Source organism: Eptatretus burgeri, chromosome 23, assembly GCF_056783735.1.
Source record: "Eptatretus burgeri isolate ZD-2024b chromosome 23, Ebu_testis_v1, whole genome shotgun sequence".
Taxonomy (NCBI): domain Eukaryota; kingdom Metazoa; phylum Chordata; class Myxini; order Myxiniformes; family Myxinidae; genus Eptatretus; species Eptatretus burgeri.
In genome coordinates, this window is record NC_140983.1 from 852,466 (window position 1) to 871,734 (window position 19,269).

Consider the following 19,269-nt stretch of genomic DNA (forward strand, 5'->3'; position numbering starts at 1 on the left):
AAAGGTCGTGGCTGTTGGCGTTGTTGTTGTTGTCCGAGGGTTGGAGCGTGCTTGCAGTTGGTGATGATGGCTGGCGTGGTGGTTGTTGTGTGATGGCGGTTGAGACGTGGTTGGTTCAAAATAAATATAGAACAGAAAAAATGGCTAACTCAAAGTGTCGCAGCCCGAATGGATCACATAAATTCCCTCTATACAATGGGTTTGGGCTAACTACACATGTGCTTGGAGATATCTCACCGACGGGCCCTTCATGGTGTAATGCGAATTTCCACAGCCGCAACAATAGTTTTCGTTCATTGTTCATGCAATGCGTTTGTGTCTTGACTGGCTTTGCGTGTCCTTGTTCAACCATGCGTTACTTTGAGTCTGGTTCAAGTTTGTTGTGGGATTTCCTCCATCCTCATTTTCTGTTTTTTACCTTTCCCTGCTTTTTAAAACATTAACCAACCATCAGTGTGTTGCCTTTTCTGCTCTGTCGCCATTGTCTTATGTGAGCCCGAATTTCATCGAAAAATAAATGAAGAAAACCAATCAAATTCTATTTACTTCAATATGGAAGCAAAACAAACCTTGGGAAAACATGGTGGAAACAAAATCATCTGGAAAGAAAATATGGACAAAACTATAAAAAGTGCCTGAACACCAAGACACAAAACAGGTATGCAAGTACCTTAACATGTTCCTTTATGTGGACTTCTTGCCTGCAGGCCAGCTCTTCTTGCTGTTGTTGGTGCTCCACCATGAGCATGAGTGGCTGGAGGTTTTGCTGTCTCTGAGGCAACACCAACTCCTGTTGAACCTCAGGTTGAGCAGCCACCGCCTGCAAGGGCACTGATGGAAATAGGTCACATGATATTCATGCACATCAAGGCAGATCAAGGAGGAAGCAAAATTATGAAATTCCATCGGATGATCATGACCCGACATGGTATGGTACCTTCAGCCCAAGGAATGCTGCTTCCATATCAAGTCCAATAACTAAGTGTGACAAATTAAACAAAAACATTCTGGCTTGCCGATAACCGGTTTCAACATGACAAATTTTAAAAGGGAAGAGCACAAGAAAATAAGTGAAGCATTGTTTCGAGAAGAACTTGGCTTGGGATAAAAACACAAAAACATAACCCTCGTAAAATTATCGAAATAATAGTACATTTGGTGAAAAAGGTAACAGTGTAAATATTGTTCCAGTTGTGATTCCAGTTGTGGGGGGAGATGGAAGAATTTAATTGTAAGTTTAGCATTGTGTAAAGTTGCTTGATCCGTGGACGAGTAGAAAGCAACTCGATGTAACAAAGTTCGGGAATATGTGAGCTTAAGTGTTACCACATGAGGGATGGTGCGTGTTAATTAGCTTCGGGCGTGAGAATAAGTTCCCCAGTTTGTGATTGCCCTCTGTGGTTTTCACGATTTTTTTTTGTATTTCAAGCCGAGGCAGTCAAGCTGGGAAACGTGTCCCTGCAACCACAGTGAACAGGAGAAGCCCCGCCTTCCTGGGTTTGGGGGCGAGCAGGACGCGTCCTGCAGTCGGAGGATATAGAATGGACAGGGCGATTGCCTGGGAGGTTCCTACTGCATCGGATGAGAGAGATCGGTGTGATCAAGGTCGAGGGCAGGCAGGTTTGCGCAAAGGTGGATTGTGGAATGCTTCTGTCTGGACAGAACGGGAGATCGGCAGAGCACACACACGAGGTCGGTGCAAGGAACGCACGAGGCAGGTGGCATCTTTGGAGAGAGGAAGGCGAGCACATTTTAAGCCTTCGTGTGGAAAGCTGCTTGTGGATTGCCTGACATACGTCTGCCCTGCCAAGAGAAGTGACGGTCCCATTTGCACGAGTGTGCACGTGCTGGTGGAAGCGCTCCCCATTCCAAGTTTCACAAGGACCAGCTCTGGGCCAAGCTGAGAACCAGTATCCTTAAAAAAAACAAAATGAAAAGATAAACCTCACTTTTTTCTTTTCATCTTTTATTTTCATTTGGATAAACCCCCTTGTACTGTCCTGGTGCAGTGCTCCTGTGCCGTGCTCCTCCGCTCGTCCGCCATGCCCTTCAAGCATGTATTTCAAATCCCTGTCGATCAACATGTCCACTTCCTCTTAAGAAGGTACCGATCCGCTATCCCGGGGAGCTGGCGGTGTTAACCGCCCATCACCACAATTTTGGTCAGGCGGTTAACTTGAGCCAGCAACCCCCATGACATTTGATGATCAGGAGTGTGGAATGCGAATCTCCATGACACTCGGCGGGCAGGTGAAGAATCACTCAAAATAAAGATTAAAAACACACACAAACACACACACACACACAAAACTTGAGACCCTTTTTAGTCCAAAGAGTTCCCTTCTGATGACAAATATGAGAATGAATTGACCACTGGTGCTGTTCTTGTGGTGCACCTGAAGTGGAGGGTGGAGGATCATTTCCGCTCAATGAGTGGTGATGCTGTGATGTACCTTGTCTGTGGAGTGGTAGAGGACCATTTCGGCTCATTGAGTGGTCATGGTGTGATGCACCTTGTCTGTGGAGTGGTGGAGGACCATTTCGGATCATTGAGTGGTCATGCTGTGATGCACCTTGTCTGTAGAGTGGTGGAGGACCACGGTTTGAGGGCTGCATCACCTGTATTGCAGGATAAACACCAATTAGAAGATGTGTTCACTAAATGAAGATTTAAATCATGAACGACGAGAACGGCACTCAGGAGAACACACACCGATGCCAGGCTGAACACTTTACATTGTCTATCCAACCCACTGATGCGCTGGATCTGGATTCAGACCTGAACCAAATTCTAATCGTTTTTTTCTTGCCACCGACCAAACTTATCCACCAAGTTTTGTCTTTACTCGTCCACAACGGTTTGAGATATGAAGCTGCACATCGTTTTGGCCTTATTTCTCAATGGTGAAGAATCTCTGAAAACACATTTAAATTCTCGTATCCTGATCTTTCCGTGAGTCTCATCAATTCGTCCTTTTATACACCCAACCTGTCCACCAAGGTTTGTCTGAATCCGTCCACAACTTTTTCAGATATCTTGCACACAAAGAGACGAACAGACAGAAAGAGGTGAAAACAGAACCTCCTTCACCTTCGGTGGCGAAGGTAACTATAAAAGTACCTAAACACCAAGATACAAGACAGGTATGCAAGTACCTGGACATGTTGCTGATTCTGGACTTGTTCCATGCGAACCCGCTCTTCTTGCTGTTGTTGGTTCTCTGCCATGAGAAGATGTGGCTGGAGGTTTTGCTGTTTCTGTAGCAACCCAAACTCCTGTTTAACCTCATGTTCAGAAGCCACCGCATGCAAGGGCACTGGTGGAAACAGGTCACATGATATTCATGAACATCAAGGCAGATCAAACAGTCAGCAAAATTATGAAATTCCATCGGATGATCATGACCCGACATGGTATGGTACCTTCATCCCAAGGTATGCTGCTTCCATCTCAAGTCCAATTACTAAGTGTGACAAATTAAACAAAAACATTCTGGCTTGCCTATAACCGGTTTCAACATGGCAAATTGAAAAAGGGAAGAGCACAAGAAAATAAGTGAAGCATTGTTTCGAGAAGAACTTGGCTTGGGATAAAAACACAAAAACATAACCCTCGTAAAATTATCGAATTAATCGTACATTTGGTGAAAAAGGTAACAATGTAAATATTGTTCCAGTTGTGGGGGGAGATGGAAGAATTTAATTGTGAGTTTAGCATTGTGTACAGTTGCTTGATCCGTGGACGAGTAGAAAGCAACTCGATGTAACTAAGTTAGGGAATCTGTGAGCTGAAGTGTTACCACATGAGGGATGGTGTGGCGTTAATTAGCTTCGGGAGTGAGAATAAGTTCCCCAGTTTGTGATTGCCCTCTGTGGTTTTCACGATTGTTTTTTGTATATCAAGTCAGACAGTCACGTTGGGAAACAAGTTCCTGAAACTACAACAAACAGGAGAAGCCCCGCCTTCCTGGGTTTGGGGGCGAGCAGGCCACGTCCCGGAGTCGGAGGATATAGAACGGACAGGGCGATTGCCTGGGAGGTTCCTACTGCATCGGATGAGAGAGATCTGTGTGATCGAGGTCGAGGGCAGGCAGGTTTGCGGACATGTGGATTGTGGAATGCTTCCGTTTGGACAGAACGGGAGATCGGCAGAGCACACACATGAGGTCGGTGTTGGGAACGCACTAGGCAGGTGGCACCTTTGGAGGGAGGAAGGCGAGCACATTTTGAGCCTTCGTGCGGAAAGCTGCTTGTGGATTGCCTGACATACGTCTGCCCTACCAAGAGAAGTGACGGCGCCATTTGCGCGAGTGTGCACGTGCTGGTGGAAGTGCTCCCCATTCCAAGTTTCACAAGGACCAGCTCTGGGCCAAGCTGAGAATCAGTATCCTCAAAAAAAAACAAAATGAAAAGATAAACCCCCCTTTTTCAAAGAATTAACAAACATATTGCCGAAGCGTCGATGTGTGCATCCCAAATGGCCAGGCCCCAGCGCAAGTTACCGTCCGTGGCTACTGGCGCAGAATACGTCATCATGATATGGTCCTGTCGCGGATGCGTGGGTTGTATTGCGGAATTGGAGCTATTGTTGTTTATCGCCACAACGATGGCACGCTGTGCCACTGGCACTGAGGACGAAGCCGAAGTCTTAGACCTTATTAAAAGTTTGACATTTGAGGTAATTTTTGTTCGAGATTTATCAAAGAATAATTGAGAAACAAATCCTCAGTCTAGGTCTAGAAAATTAAAATCTCGATAGATCAAGATCGATATGTTTTCATTTTATCACTTTTGACATTAAATGTGTACGTTACCCAAGATATGCCTCCATTCAAACGTCTGGGATCACCTACGTCGGTGCCCGAGGCCGAGGTGGATGTTGGAAATGCCTATTTCCGAGCTCAGAAGTTTGTCAAACTCGGGTTTGGAAATGGCACAATACACGTTTTTGAAACTTACGCTTTCCGATGCTTGATGATATTTGTTCAATTAATTCCTCTAACAAGTCGAAATGTCGAATTTTACCATCGTCTTTCACGATTTGGCACTCAGTGTCACCGCCATATTGAAAATGCGTGTGTGAGCTTGGTACGGTGCATGTGCATTAGTTTATTCATGCTTTCTTGAAAGAGTAGACTTGTGAATAGAATAGTGAATAGAATGCTTACTTGTCAACTCTGGAGTCTTGACTAGTCCGAAAAATTCGTCGTCCGCCCGACTCGTCTGATAAATCTAATGTGCTGTCGCTTTCTTTTATTATTCTCTTTTCTTCATTGTTTTCTACTGGCGCTACATGACGACAGTCGGAATAAAATAAATAAAAATGCAACAGAACGTCATATTTATCGCACGACTCGAGACAATTGTGTCGCAAGGTGTGTTCTGCACAAAATTTTTCATCGTATCCGGACAGCGAGATTGCTTCGTTTTATGCGAGGAGAGATACGGCCGATGACATGCGCTGGCCTTGCTTGCGATTCATTTGCCGCGGTGCAACATGTCCGCAGCGCTGGTCACGTCACGTCACAAAAATATTTCTGATATCGAGCAGTATGCAAGTCGAATTTACATTATTGAAATACGAATAACATTTTGTCTTACCAATTGTTATTGCCAAGTCTTCCTTCGATGTCCTCCCGATCATCATGAACGCGGGGAATCTCATCGCCTGTTTCCTCTGGTTGTCCTGCTTCGGGCTCAAACTGGTAAGGCCGTATTCCATTTCCAGTTGCCTGAACTTCACCTCCCACGACTACGTTGTCCGACAATTCTCCATCTGATTCAGACCAAAATCCTTCATTTCTCTCACACTCACTGTCGCTTCCAGCCAAATCAAAGTCCATGTCATCCATTATTGAAAACCAAATGTTTGATTTTTTTAAAGCAGAAATGAACGAAGCGATTGAGTCGACGAATCGAATGTGGAAACACACAGGAAGCCAATAGAATCACGCAGACCACCAACCCGAGAAATTTGCGTGCAGCCTTTATCGTTCTGAAGATGACGTCATGTGGGTAACGCCCCTTTCAGTAGATTTCGGCAGATTTTTAGGGGCGTTCCCGAAGAGGGTTGTTTTTTTTATTTTTCATTTTACAAAACGAGTATTGTGAAAAAAACATTGTCAGATCTGAAATCACGATGAAAAATTCCAATAGGACACATATATATATATATATATATATATATATATATATATATATATATATATATATATATATATATATATATATATTTGTACAGTCGTCCCCCGTTTATCGCGGGGGTGATGTTCCAAATACAGTTACGTGACCGCGAGAAGTGAAAATCCGCGATGAATGGACGCCTCCCCAAAAATGCCTATTTTTTTTCTAAACACGATTGGGTTTGATTTATAACAAGTGAATATTAAACGCTGGGCGGTGTATAAACACGATTCGGTTTGATTTATATCAAGTGAATATAAACCTTCCTCTGGCGCTTCGGTTCCTTGCCAGAAGCCTTAGAAGGTGCTGGGCGTTTGGGCGGCATCATGGGGCTTTACTTGGAGAAAAAACGGAGAAAATATTCGAAGTTCACAAGCGAAACTTTGTCTCGTGCGTTGTGTGACTGGTCGAGCGCCATGCGTTATAATTTATTGCTTAAATAATTTATATTTTATATATTATTACCGCGATGTACCGGGGGAATCCACAGAAAAAAATAGTTAGGTTCCAAGGGAAAAACCGCGATGAAGCGGGGGCGCGACAGGTGAACCGCGATATAGCGGGGGATTACTGCATATATCTTCTACTTCTTCTTCTTCTTTCGGCTGCTCCCGTTCGGGGTCGCCACAGCGGATCATCCGTATGATCCACATCGTGATTTGGCACGTTTTACGCCGGATGCCCTTCCTGACGCAACCCTAGTCGCCTCTTACGACACAGGGATATGGTACACCTATTTTAACCTGGGTATACACCGGCCCAGTACACTGGTACTCATTTCGCCGACCTCGGAAGGATGACAGGCTGAGTCAACCCCCTGGTGTATTAATTCAGTGGCCCAACGGGGCTTGAACTCAGGACCTTTTGGATCCCAAGCCGTTGCCCTAACCACTGCGCCAACACCAGGCTCCGATTACTGTATGTATATATATATATATATATATATATATATATATATATATATATATATATATATATGCAATTTCAGTCCTTTTGGGTGTCATGGGACCTTAAAGTGTTACCACATGAGGGATGGTGCGGTGATAATTAGCTTCGGGAGTGAGAATAAGTTACCCCGTTTGTGATTGCCCTCTGTGGTTTTCACGATTTTTTTTGTGTTTCAAGCCAGGCAGTCAAGCTGGGAAACGTGTCCCGGAAACCACAACAAACAGGAGAAGCCCCGCCTTCCGGGGTAAGGGGGCGAGCAGGCCACGTCCCGGAGGCGTTAGATATAGAGCAGATAGGGCAGATTGCATGGGAGGTTCCTACTGCATCGGATGGGAGAGATCTGTGTGATCGAGGTCGAGGGCAGGCAAGCTTGCGGACGTGTGGATTGTGGAACACTTCCTTCTGGACAGAACGGGAGATTGGCAGAGCACACACACGAGATCGGTGTAAGGAACAGGAGCACACACACGAGGTCGGTGTAAGGAACAGGAGCACACACACGAGGTCGGTGTAAGGCAGGTGGCACCTTTGGAGAGAGGAAGGCGAGCACATTTTGAGCCTTCGTGTGGAAAGCTGCTTGTGGATTGCCTGAAAAACGTCTGCCCTGCCAAGAGAAGTGATGGTGCCATTTGCACGAGTGTGCACGTGCTGGTGGAAGTGGTCCCCATTACAAGTTTAACAAGGACCAGTTCTGGGCCAAGCTGAGAATCAGTATCCTTAAAAAAAACACAATGAAAAGATATTCCCCCCTTTTTCTTTTCATCTTTTCTTTTCATTTGGATAAACCCCCTTGTACTGTCCTGGTGCTGTGCTCCTGTGACATGCTCCTCCGCTCGTCCGCCATGCCCTTCAAGCATGTATTTCAAATCCCTGTCGATCAACATGTCCGCTTCCTCTTAAGAAGGTACCGATCCGCCGTCCCGGGTCGCTGGAGGTTTTCACCGCCAGTCACCACAATTTGGGTCAGGCGGTTAACCTGAGCCAGCAACCCCCGTGACATTTGATGATCAGGAGTGTGGAATGCGAATCCCCATGATACTCGACGGGCAGGTGAAGAATCACTCAAAATCAAGATTAAAACACACACACAAACACGGACACACACACACACACACACACACACACACACACACACACACACACACACACACACACACACACACACATAAAACTTGAGACCCTTTTTAGTCCAAAGAGTTCCCTTCTGATGACCAATATGAGAATGAATTGACCACTGGTGCTGTTCTTGTGGTGCACCTGAAGTGGAGGGTGGAGGATCATTTCCGCTCAATGAGTGGTGATGCTGTGATGTACCTTGTCTGTGGAGTGGTGGAGGACCATTTCGGATCATTGAGTGGTCATGCTGTGATGCACCTTGTCTGTAGAGTGGTGGAGGACCACGGTTTGAGGGCTGCATCACCTGTATTACAGGATAAACACCAATTAGAAGATGTGTTCACGAAATGAAGATTTAAATCATGAACGACGAGAACGGCACTCAGGAGAACACACACCTATGCCAGTCTGAACACTTTACATTGTCTATCCAACCCACTGATGCGCTGGATCTGGATTCAGACATGAACCAAATTCTAATCGGCTTTTTCTTGCCACCGACCAAACTTATTGACCAAGTTTTGTCTTAACTCGTCCACAACGTTTTGTCTTAACTCGTCCACAACGGTTTGAGATATCAAGCTGCACATCGTTTTGGCCTTATTTCTCAATGGTGAAGAATCTCAGAAAAAACATTTAAATTATCGTATCCTGATCTTCCCGGGAGTCTCATCAATTCGTCCTTTTTCACTCAACCTGTCCAGCAAGGTTTGTCTGAATCAGTCCACAACTTTTTCAGATATCCTGCACACAAAGAGACGAACAGACAGAAAGAGGTGAAAACAGAACCTCCTTCACCTTTGGTGGCGAAGGTAACTATAAAAGTACCTGAACACAAAGATACAAAACAGGTATGCAAGTACCTGGACATGTTGCTGATTCTGGACTTGTTCCCTGCGAACCCGCTCTTCTTGCTGTTGTTGGTTCTCTGCCATGAGAAGATGTGGCTGGAGGTTTTGCTGTTTCTGTAGCAACCCAAACTCCTGTTTAACCTCATGTTCAGAAGCCACCGCATGCAAGGGCACTGGTGGAAACAGGTCACATGATATTCATGAACATCAAGGCAGATCAAAGATTCAACAAAATTATGACATTCCATCGGATGATCATGACCCGACATGGTATGGTACCTTCATCCCAAGGTATGCTGCTTCCATATCAAGTCCAATAACTAAGTGTGACAAATTAAACAAAAACATTCTGGCTTGCCTATAACCGGTTACAACATGGCAAATTGAAAAAGGGAAGAGCACAAGAAAATAAGTGAAGCATTGTTTGGAGAAGAACTTGGCTTGGGATAAAAACACAAAAACATAACCCTCGTAAAATTATCGAAATAATAGTACATTTGGTGAAAAAGGTAACAATGTAAATATTGTTCCAGTTGTGGGGGGAGATGGAAGAATTTAATTGTAAGTTTCGCATTGTGTGCAGTTGTTTATCCGTGGACGAGTTGAAAGCAACTCGATGGAACGAAGTTAGGGAATCTGTGAGCTTAAAGGTCCCATGACACTCAAAACTTTCTGGTTATTTAAATATTAACTTGACCTTCCTCGTGAAGAAATCACCCATGTTTCTTTTTCAAAATCAAAAATGCGATAATTGGACCAATATTTCGAACATTTCTCGTGCTTTTCACAACTTCCTTTGCCCCGCCCCTCAAAAAAGTTGACTTCAGCGAACCGCAGGTCACGTGACCGTTCACGTCATCTCCAAAACGCGACTCGCACAGAGTTGATTGATTAGATGTCGCGCTCCGTATAAAGTACGTACAAATGCATTGTGCACATGTGTTTGCCATCTCACTGATCGCCTTAATTCTTGTGATTGTTTCGCGAAAGTTGTTCAGAGTTTTCGCCTTACTTTCAAAAATGCCTGCAAGATGTAGCAGGATGCAGCAATACATCCAGAGACGATGTAAGCCTTCATGTATTCCCGAAAGATGAGAATCTTCGGAGAATATGGACATCTAAAGTGAAGCAGACGAGGGGAAACTGGAAAGGCCCCAGCGACACAAGCGTCATTTGCAGCGCCCACTTCGAAGACAGTGACCGAGATCAGGGCTCTATTCGCTGTTCAGTTTGAAGAAGTTGAGGAGGCTGAAACCTGATGCAGTACCCATCATCAAAAGCAATGTCGTTCGCCATGCCGAGAAAAAAGGGGTGTGAGGACAACTGCTGAGATGCGGAAGAAAATAAGGGTAAGTCATTTCTAAGTCCAATATCATACCAGCAGCCCAAATGGCCAGGCCCCAGCGCACGTTACCGTCCGTGGCTACTGGCGCAGAATACGTCATCATGATATGGTCCTGTCGCGGATGCGTGGGTTGTATTGCGGGATCGGAGATATTGTTGTTTATCGCCACAACGATGGCACGCTATGCCACTGGCACTAATTACTAAGCCGAAGTCTAAGACCTCATTAAAAGTTCGACATTTTAGGTAATTTTAGCTATAGATTCATCAAAGGATAATTGAGAAACAAATCCTCAGTCAAGGTCCAGAAAATTAAAATCTCGAAAGATCAAGATCGATATGTTTTCATTTTATCACTTTTGACATTAAATGTTCACGTTCCCCAAGATATGCCTCCATTCAAACGTCTGGGATCACCTACGTTGGTGCCCGAGGCCGAGGTGGATGTTGGAAATGCCTATTTCCGAGCCAAGAAGTTTGTCAACCTCGGGTTTGGAAATGGCACAATACACGTTTTTGAAACTCTTTCCGATGCTTGATGTTATTTGTTCAATTAATTCCTCTAACAAGTCGAAATGTCGAATTTTACCATCGTCTTTCACGATTTGGCACTCAGTGTCACCGCCATATTGAAAATGAGTGTGTGCGCTTGGTACGGTGCATGTGCATTTGTTTATTCATGCTTCCTTGAAAAAGTGGACTAGTGAATAGAACAGTGAATAGAATACTGACTTGTCAACTCTGGAGTCTTGACTCGTCCGATAAATCCGTCGTTCGTCCGACTAGTCTGATAAATCTGACGTGCTGTGGCTTTCTTTTATTATTCTCTTTTCTTCATTGTTTTCTACTGGCGCAACATGACGACAGTCGGAATAAAATAAATAAAAATGCAACAGAACGTCATATTTAACGCACTAATCGAGACAATTGTGTCGCAAGGTGTGTTCTTCACAAAAGTTTTCATCGTATCCGGACAGCGAGATTGCTTCGTTTTCTGCGCGGAGAGATACGGCCGATGACATGCGCTGGCCTTGCTTGCGATTCATTTTCCGCGGTGCAACATGTCCGCAGCGCTGGTCACGTCACCTCACAAAAATATTTCTGATGTCGAGCAGTATGCAAGTCGAATTTACATCATTGAATTACGAATAAGATTTTGTCTAACCAGTTGTTATTGCCATGTCTTCCTTCGATGTCCTCCCGATCATCATGAACGCCGAGAATTTCATCGCCAGTTTCCTCTGCTTGTCCTGCTTCGGGCTCGAACTGATAAGGCCGTATTCCATTTCCAGTTGCCTGAACTTCACCTCCCGCGACTACGTTATCCGACAATTCTTCATCTGATTCAGACTAAAATCCTTCATTTCTCTCACACTCAATGTCGCTACCAGACAAATCAAAGTCCATGTCATCCATTATTCAAAACCATGTTTGATTTTTTTTAAAGCAGAAATGAACGAAGCGATTGAGTCGACCAATCGAATGTGGAAACACACAGGAAGCCAATAGAATCACGTAGACCACCAACCCGAGTAATTTGCGTGCAGCCTTTGTCGTTCTGGAGATGACGTCATGTGGGTTACGCCCCTTTCAGTAGATTTCGGCAGATTTTTAGGGGCGTTCCCGAAGAGGGTTGTTTTTTTTATTTTACATTTTACAGAACGACTATTGTGAAAAAAACATTATCAGATCTGAAATCACGATAAAAAATTCCTATGGGACATATATATATATATATTCAATTTCAGTCCTTTTGGGTGTCAGGGGACCTTAAAGTGTTACCACATGAGGGATGGTGCGGTGTTAATTAGCTTCGGGAGTGAGAATAAGTTCCCCCGTTTGTGATTGCCCTCTGTGGTTTTCATGATTTTTCTTTTGTATTTCAAGCCAGGCAGTCAAGCTGGGAAACGTGTCCCAGAAACCACAACAATCAGGAGAAGCCCCGCCTTCCTGGGTTTGGGGGCGAGCAGGCCACGTCCCGGAGGCGGAGGATACAGAGCAGACAGGGCAAATTGCGTGGGACCCTTTTTATAAAACTTGAGACCCTTTTTAGTCCAAAGAGTTCGCTTCTTTTGACCAATATGAGAATGAATTGACCACTGGTGCTGTTCTTGTGGTGGACCTGAAGTGGAGCGTGGAGGATCATTTCCGCTCAATGAGTGGTGATGCTCTGATGTACCTTGTCTGTGGAGTGGTGGAGGACCATTTCGGATCATTGAGTAGTCATGCTGTGATGCACCTTGTCTGTAGAGTGGTGGAGGACCACGGTCTGAGCGCTGCATCACCTGTATTACAGGATAAACAACAATTAGAAGATGTGTTCACGAAATGAAGATTTAAATCATGAACGACGAGAACGGCACTCAGGAGAACACACACCGATGCCAGGCTGAACACTTTACATTGTCTATCCAACCCACTGATGCGCTGGATCTGGATTCAGACATGAACCAAATTCTAATCGGCTTTTTCTTGCCACCGACAGAACTTCTCCACCAAGTTTTGTCTTAACTCGTCCACAACGTTTTGTCTTAACTCGTCCACAACGGTTTGAGATATGAAGCTGCACATCGTTTTTGCCTTATTTCTCAATGGTGAAGAATCTCTGAAAAAACATTTAAATTCTCGTCTCCTGATCTTCCCAGAGTCTCATCAATTCGTCCTTTTTTCACTCAACCTGTCCACCAAGGTTTGTCTGAATCCGTCCACAACTTTTTCAGATATCCTGCACACAAAGAGACGAACAGACAGAAAGAGGTGAAAACAGAACCTCCTTCACCTTCGGTGGCGAAGGTAACTATAAAAGTACCTGAACACCAAGATACAAAACAGGTATGCAAGTACCTGGACATGTTGCTGATTCTGGACTTGTTCCCTGCGAACCCGCTCTTCTTGCTGTTGTTGGTTCTCTGCCATGAGAAGATGTGGCTGGAGGTTTTGCTCTCTCTGAAGTAACCCAAACTCCTGTTTAACCTCATGTTCAGAAGCCACCGCATGCAAGGGCACTGGTGGAAACAGGTCACATGATATTCATGAACATCAAGGCAGATCAAAGAGTCAGCAAAATTATGAAATTCCATCGGATGATCATGACCCGACATGGTATGGTACCTTCAGCCCAAGGTATGCTGCTTCCATATCAAGTCCAATAACTAAGTGTGACAAATTAAACAAAAACATTCTCGCTTGCCTATAACCGGTTACAACATGGCAAATTGAAAAAGGGAAGAGCACAAGAAAATAAGTGAAGCATTGTTTAGAGAAGAACTTGGCTTGGGATAAAAACACAAAAACATAACCCTCGTAAAATTATCGAAATAATAGTACATTTGGTGAAAAAGGTAACAATGTAAATATTGTTCCAGTTGTGGGGGGAGATGGAAGAATTTAATAGTAAGTTTAGCAATGTGTACAGTTGCTTGATCCGTTGACGAGTAGAAAGCAACTCGATGTAACTAAGTTAGGGAATCTGTGAGCTTAAGTGTGACCACATGAGGGATGGTGTGGCGTTAATTAGCTTCGGGAGTGAGAATAAGTTCCCCAGTTTGTGATTGCCCTCTGTGGTTTCACGATGTTTTTTATATTTCAAGCCATGCAGTAAATCTGGGACCTTGAGCGGACCTTGAGCACCCAATGGAAATATGGTGGTGACAAATCGCAGAAAGAGCAGTGGGGGCGAGACCGGAGAGGATTTCCTGACGGTTAACGATTTGAGACGGTATGTAGACAGAATGACCACTGACCTGCCTGTGGTAAGAGAGAGTGAGAGGCCCAAAGCCTCACCGTGGGAGATACAGTGATCCTGATTGCCTTGGACTCCACAGCGTGAAGTCGAGTTAGGTGTGAGGCAGGAGCACCAGCACAGAGGGGAGAGCAGTACTTCATCAGGCTGTGGATGAAAGTTTTGTTTGTGGTCAGGAGCTCAGGTGGGCTAAGAAAGGACTTTGCACGACGGAGGATTCCCAGTCGGCGACTGGCTTTGGATGCCAGGTTTGAAATGTGGCTTTCCCAGGAAAGATCATGGCAGATAGTGATATCCAGAAGCTTGAAAGAAAGGACATCTTACAGAGGATTGTTGAGAAAGTATATGGGGGTTTTTCCAAATGGTCCTTTTGGAGAGACATAGTGAGAGTGTGAGATTTGTCAGGATTGAAAGACATGTTCCATGTGTTGGACCAGTTTGTGATTTTATCCAAATCTGCAGAGAGTGAAGAAGCTGCTGCTTGTGAGTCTGAGGGATGACAGATGGTTCAGCTGAGGGTGGAGTCATCAGCAAGGAGATGAAGGTTTTTTTTAAAGGATTTTCCATAAAGAGAGAAGGAGAATTTTCCAGAGAGTCGGAGAGATTAATCAGATCATTGATGAAAACCAGAAAAAGAACAGGGCCAAGAACGCTGCCTTGAGGAACTCCAGCCTGGACAGGAAGAGGAGAGAAGAGATAGCCATTTTGGGCAACACGTTGACTGCGACAGGAGAGGAAGTCTGCGAGCCGTGAGTGGAGATGTCCTTGGATACCATAGGAAGAGTTTACTGAGCAGGGCAGGGTGCCAGACCGTATTGAAAGCACGTGATATGTCTGGGGATGTAGCTCTGATTTCATGTCTGGCATTGAGTACCTCCATCCATTGTTGGGAGAGCAAAAGCAGCATATCCAGGGTAGAGTGACCTGGTCTGAATCCATATGGATGACCGAAAATCAAACCGTTGGAGAAGTGGAAAGTTTTGATGTCGGAAGCGATGATGGATTCCATAACCTTGATGATGATTGGGAGAAGGCTGATTGGTCTGTAGTTGCAGGGATCTGTTTTTGCACCTTTTTTATGCAGAGCAGTAATGTTTGCTGATTTCCAAGCAGATGGCAGATGACCTTGAGCAAATGAGTGGGTGAATAGAACAGAGAGAGGGTGAGCAACATCAGAGGAGTAGGTTTTGAGGACACGTGGGCTGATGCCGCCTGGATCGGTTGCAGAATCTGAGTCGAGGTTTGATGGCAAGCTCTCCACCTTGTCAGGAGAAAAGGACACAGAGTCCAGGAACAGCTGCTGGGTGCGACTGGATTAGGTGGGTACAGAAAGCGACGGGTTTCGGACACAGGATTTCGATGCAACCACCAAATTTGGGCATTCAGCATCTGCGCCGATCTGAAGAATGGGCACGACCGTCAGGCGTGATGGAGGGACTATAGGTGGAGCCAGCGGCGAGTGGGTGGAGGAGGTGGAGTTGAGATCGAGTGGGCGGAGTTGCAGACAGGACCAGGTGGGTGGGTGGAGCCAGCTGCAAGTCGGTGAAGAAGAACAAGACGGCGTGCAGCAGGCGGAGTCAGGCGGGTGGGTGGAGTGACCGACGAGTGTGTGAAGAAGAAGACGGGGAAACAGGCGCTCGCGGAGAGTGATCCAAAGCCAGGCAAGGAAGATGAGGATGACCTCAACGACTACTACTGACGGCTTCGCGATCCATCATTTATAGGCCTTGAGATGCAGGGTGGGTCGAGGCCCGTAAACGATGCGTCGTCACCCGAATCGGGTGCTCCTATTGAACCCCGGCCACCACACAACCCGACCCTAATGGCTGGAAGCGGCTTCTCTGGTGCATCCGGCGATACCTCGCCGAGCTGTGGAATCGTCTCGTTCCGAACCCCGTAACATGAATCGCCTTGCACCGAACTCCCGGGCCGTGCTCAGGCGACTGGCCGAGATCAGCACCATGCCCGCTCAGGCACCCCTGGCGTACTGCGGTTGGCGCCGATCAATGCACTTGTCCCGTCTATACGCCATGCGGCCCAAGCGATCTGGGCCGTACAGCATGCCTCTACTTGGTGGCAGCTGCTTCGATGCGGAGGTGCGGGAAGATGTCTGCCGTCCATGGAAGACATTGGTAGCCGCAGTAGCAAGTGAGAATTGATGGTAAGACGCCGTTGTGAACCAGCACGCAGACCCGAACAAAGATGTGTGCCATGCGCGTCCCATACAATTTGATGGTAAGATGCCATTGTATTCAGTGTGCAGACCCGAATGAAGATGTGTGCTGTTCGTGCCCCGTACTGTGCAATGATAAATTATCACGGGGCTGCACGCAGGTCTCCCATTGTGCATGCGGTTGGTGTCTATCACAGTGGTGATCTTCACAGGCGGTTGCCTGCGAGATGCCGGCCCTGATCTGTCATGGAATGAAGGAAAGGATTGGATATAATTATTAGATGCAGAAATGGGTTGAAAAGAACGCGCTTGTGCGCCCCGTACAGCATTGGCGTTTATTGTTTGGCTCCACTATTCCCTTTGACGCCATATTCTCGCAGCGGAGCCGTCGTGTGGTTGAGGCTTCTTTAGGTCTCCACGAGGACGCATTCTTATAATGAAGGGTGTGACTGCAGTTTTCATCGGCGGCCGCTGCTTGGATTTATTTCAGGAATAAGATGAAAAAAGTTGGATTGAAGATAGAGATATAATCAGAGCTAACTATGAGATCCAAACAACGCACTTCGTCCCGTTTGAGCCATTAGACACGAGGGAAAGGTCTAACTGTACGTATATTTATGAAATAACTGTCTGGGGACCACTGTATGATGGATGCCATTGCCTAGGAGGCATGCGGTTTCCAGAACCGCAACAATATTTTATGCCCCACTTCCTCCCCAATGAAGTACGTAATAGATAGATGCTTGTTTTGTCGTTCAATGGACGAGCACTCACGTTTTGTCAGGGTACACTCACTGCATGGTGTATATTATGGTTTATTGAATGAAATTTGCTCGTGATTCATATCCCATGAAGGTCCAGTTCATGAAACATGCGAACCACCTGCTCAATCCGTTGACCGTGCTGATGCTGCTGCCCAGAGACCAAGCACACTCCGACATAGCCACCAGCAATGTAACTTGATATCAAGGAACCTCCAATAAGATCAGACTGACCAATTGCTACCTGCAACCTTGGTAGGACTTTGTAATTTATTCAGGGTGCCGACGATAGCACGCCGACTCCACAAAAGACACTGTGGGATCTCGTCTTTAAAGTACGCCAACGGATGCAAGCAGACGGGACACCCGGTCTCGTGGCCAGCCAATGGATGGTGCACACATTGATACTAAGCATTGCTTGTGAAGCACCAGGACGACAGCTTTAAAGCTGGGCCGAGATTCAATCCTGGACGAGATAGCTTGGAGATGAGGCCATCCTGCCAGCCCATCTGAAATGAGTTCCTCCACAAGGAATTTCAAGGCAAGGGGGAGACCATTAGACCCATTAATTGTGTGCAATGGTTGTCCACCGATGGCTGCGTCCCATGTTCTGTCCTTTTTAAATGCTGGGCGCCAAGCAAGGTTAAATGACTCAGTCAGGGTCATGTTCATCACCATCATCGTGGATATTGATCTTTGTTGGGCCGTTTGCCCCATGATGATCATTTTCATGAGTGGGTTCCATAAGGGACATTTGTGTCGTTCACTGCGCCGAGTTGAAAATCAAAACTAAAGCGAAATCACGTCTGGCACGAGCGAGGCCCGCACAGGCATCCAGTTTAGCTTGGAAATTTGAGGGAGAGAATTAATTTTTTCAGAGGAGATTAAACGTGCTCGAAATGGCGGATGAGCTCGAAATGGCGGACGAGCTCGAAATGGCGGACGAGCTCGAAATGGCGGACGAGCTTGAAATGGCGGATGAGCTCAAAATGGCGGATGAGCTCGAAATGGCGGACGAGCACGAAATGGCGGATGAGCTCAAAATGGCGGATGAGCTCGAAATGGCGGACGAGCTCGAAATGGCAAACGAGCACGAAATGGCGGATGAGCTCGAAATAGCGGACGAGCACGCAATGGCGGATGAGCTCGAAAAGGCGGATGAGCTCAAAATGGCAATCGAGCACGACATGGCGGATGAGCTCGAAAAGGCAGATGAGCTCGAAATGGCGGACGAGTTCGAAATGGCGGACGAGCACGTAATGGCGGACGAGCTCGAAATGGCGGACGAGCACGTAATGGCGGACGAGCTCGAAATGGCGGACGAGCACGCAATGACGGACGATCACGCAATGGCGGACGAACACGAAATGGCGGACGAGCACGTAATGGCGGACGAGCTCAAAATGGCGGACGAGCACGCAATGACGGACGAGCACGCAATGGCGGACGAACACGAAATGGCGGACGAGCACGCAATGACGGACGAACACGAAATGGCGGACGAGCACACAATGGCGGACGAGCTCGAAACGGCGGACGAGCACGAAATGGCGGACGAGCACGAAATGGCGGACAAGCTCGAAATGGCAGTTCTGAGGGAAGGTAGTTCGTGTGAAGGAAACGAGTCGAGGGTCGAGTTGGTTGCTAAGCACAGGGTGAAAGTTTCCCCCATTCCGAGCGGGCCCCCACCGCCAAACTCCCCTCACGAAGGACAAAGCGATTTCCATGGGATCTTCACACAACAGTCGCAGATCGGCCTCGCAAAAGCCTCTCTCGCAAAAGAGAGGAGGTGAAGGCTGGGCTGGGAGAGAAGGTGAAGGAAGAGGAGGTGAAGGCTGAGGAAAAGGCCGGGCTGGGAGATGAGGTGAAGGCTGAGGAAAAGGTTGTGCTGGGAGAGGAGGTAAAGGGAGAGGAGGAGAAGGCTGAGGAAAAGGTTGTGCTGGGAGAGGAGGTGAAGGGAGAGGAGGTGAAGGCCGGGCTGGGAGAGAAGGTGAAGGGAGAGGAGGTGAAGGCTGAGGAAAAAGCCGGGCTGGGAGATGAGGAGAAGGCTGAAGAAAAGGCCGGGCTGGGAGAGGAGGACAAGGGAGAGGAGGTGAAGGCTCAGTCGAAGGTAATCAGTACACGGATAACCGCCGCACGTACGGACCCATG

At 46.6% G+C, this 19,269-nt stretch overlaps 1 protein-coding gene across 1 annotated transcript in view; it reads right to left on the minus strand.

Annotated features, from left to right (window-relative positions):
* Window positions 1-19,269, minus strand: part of LOC147007922 (uncharacterized) — a 197,282-nt gene that overhangs the window by 31,517 nt on the left and 146,496 nt on the right. The window contains exons 17-23 of the mRNA XM_085865988.1: window positions 13,287-13,447; window positions 12,565-12,727; window positions 9,111-9,271; window positions 8,446-8,551; window positions 3,157-3,317; window positions 2,454-2,619; window positions 671-831 (exon numbers count right to left, since the gene is read on the minus strand). Coding sequence (XP_085722114.1) covers window positions 671-831; window positions 2,454-2,619; window positions 3,157-3,317; window positions 8,446-8,551; window positions 9,111-9,271; window positions 12,565-12,727; window positions 13,287-13,447 — 1,079 coding nt within the window. The remainder of the gene's footprint in view (window positions 1-670; window positions 832-2,453; window positions 2,620-3,156; window positions 3,318-8,445; window positions 8,552-9,110; window positions 9,272-12,564; window positions 12,728-13,286; window positions 13,448-19,269) is intronic.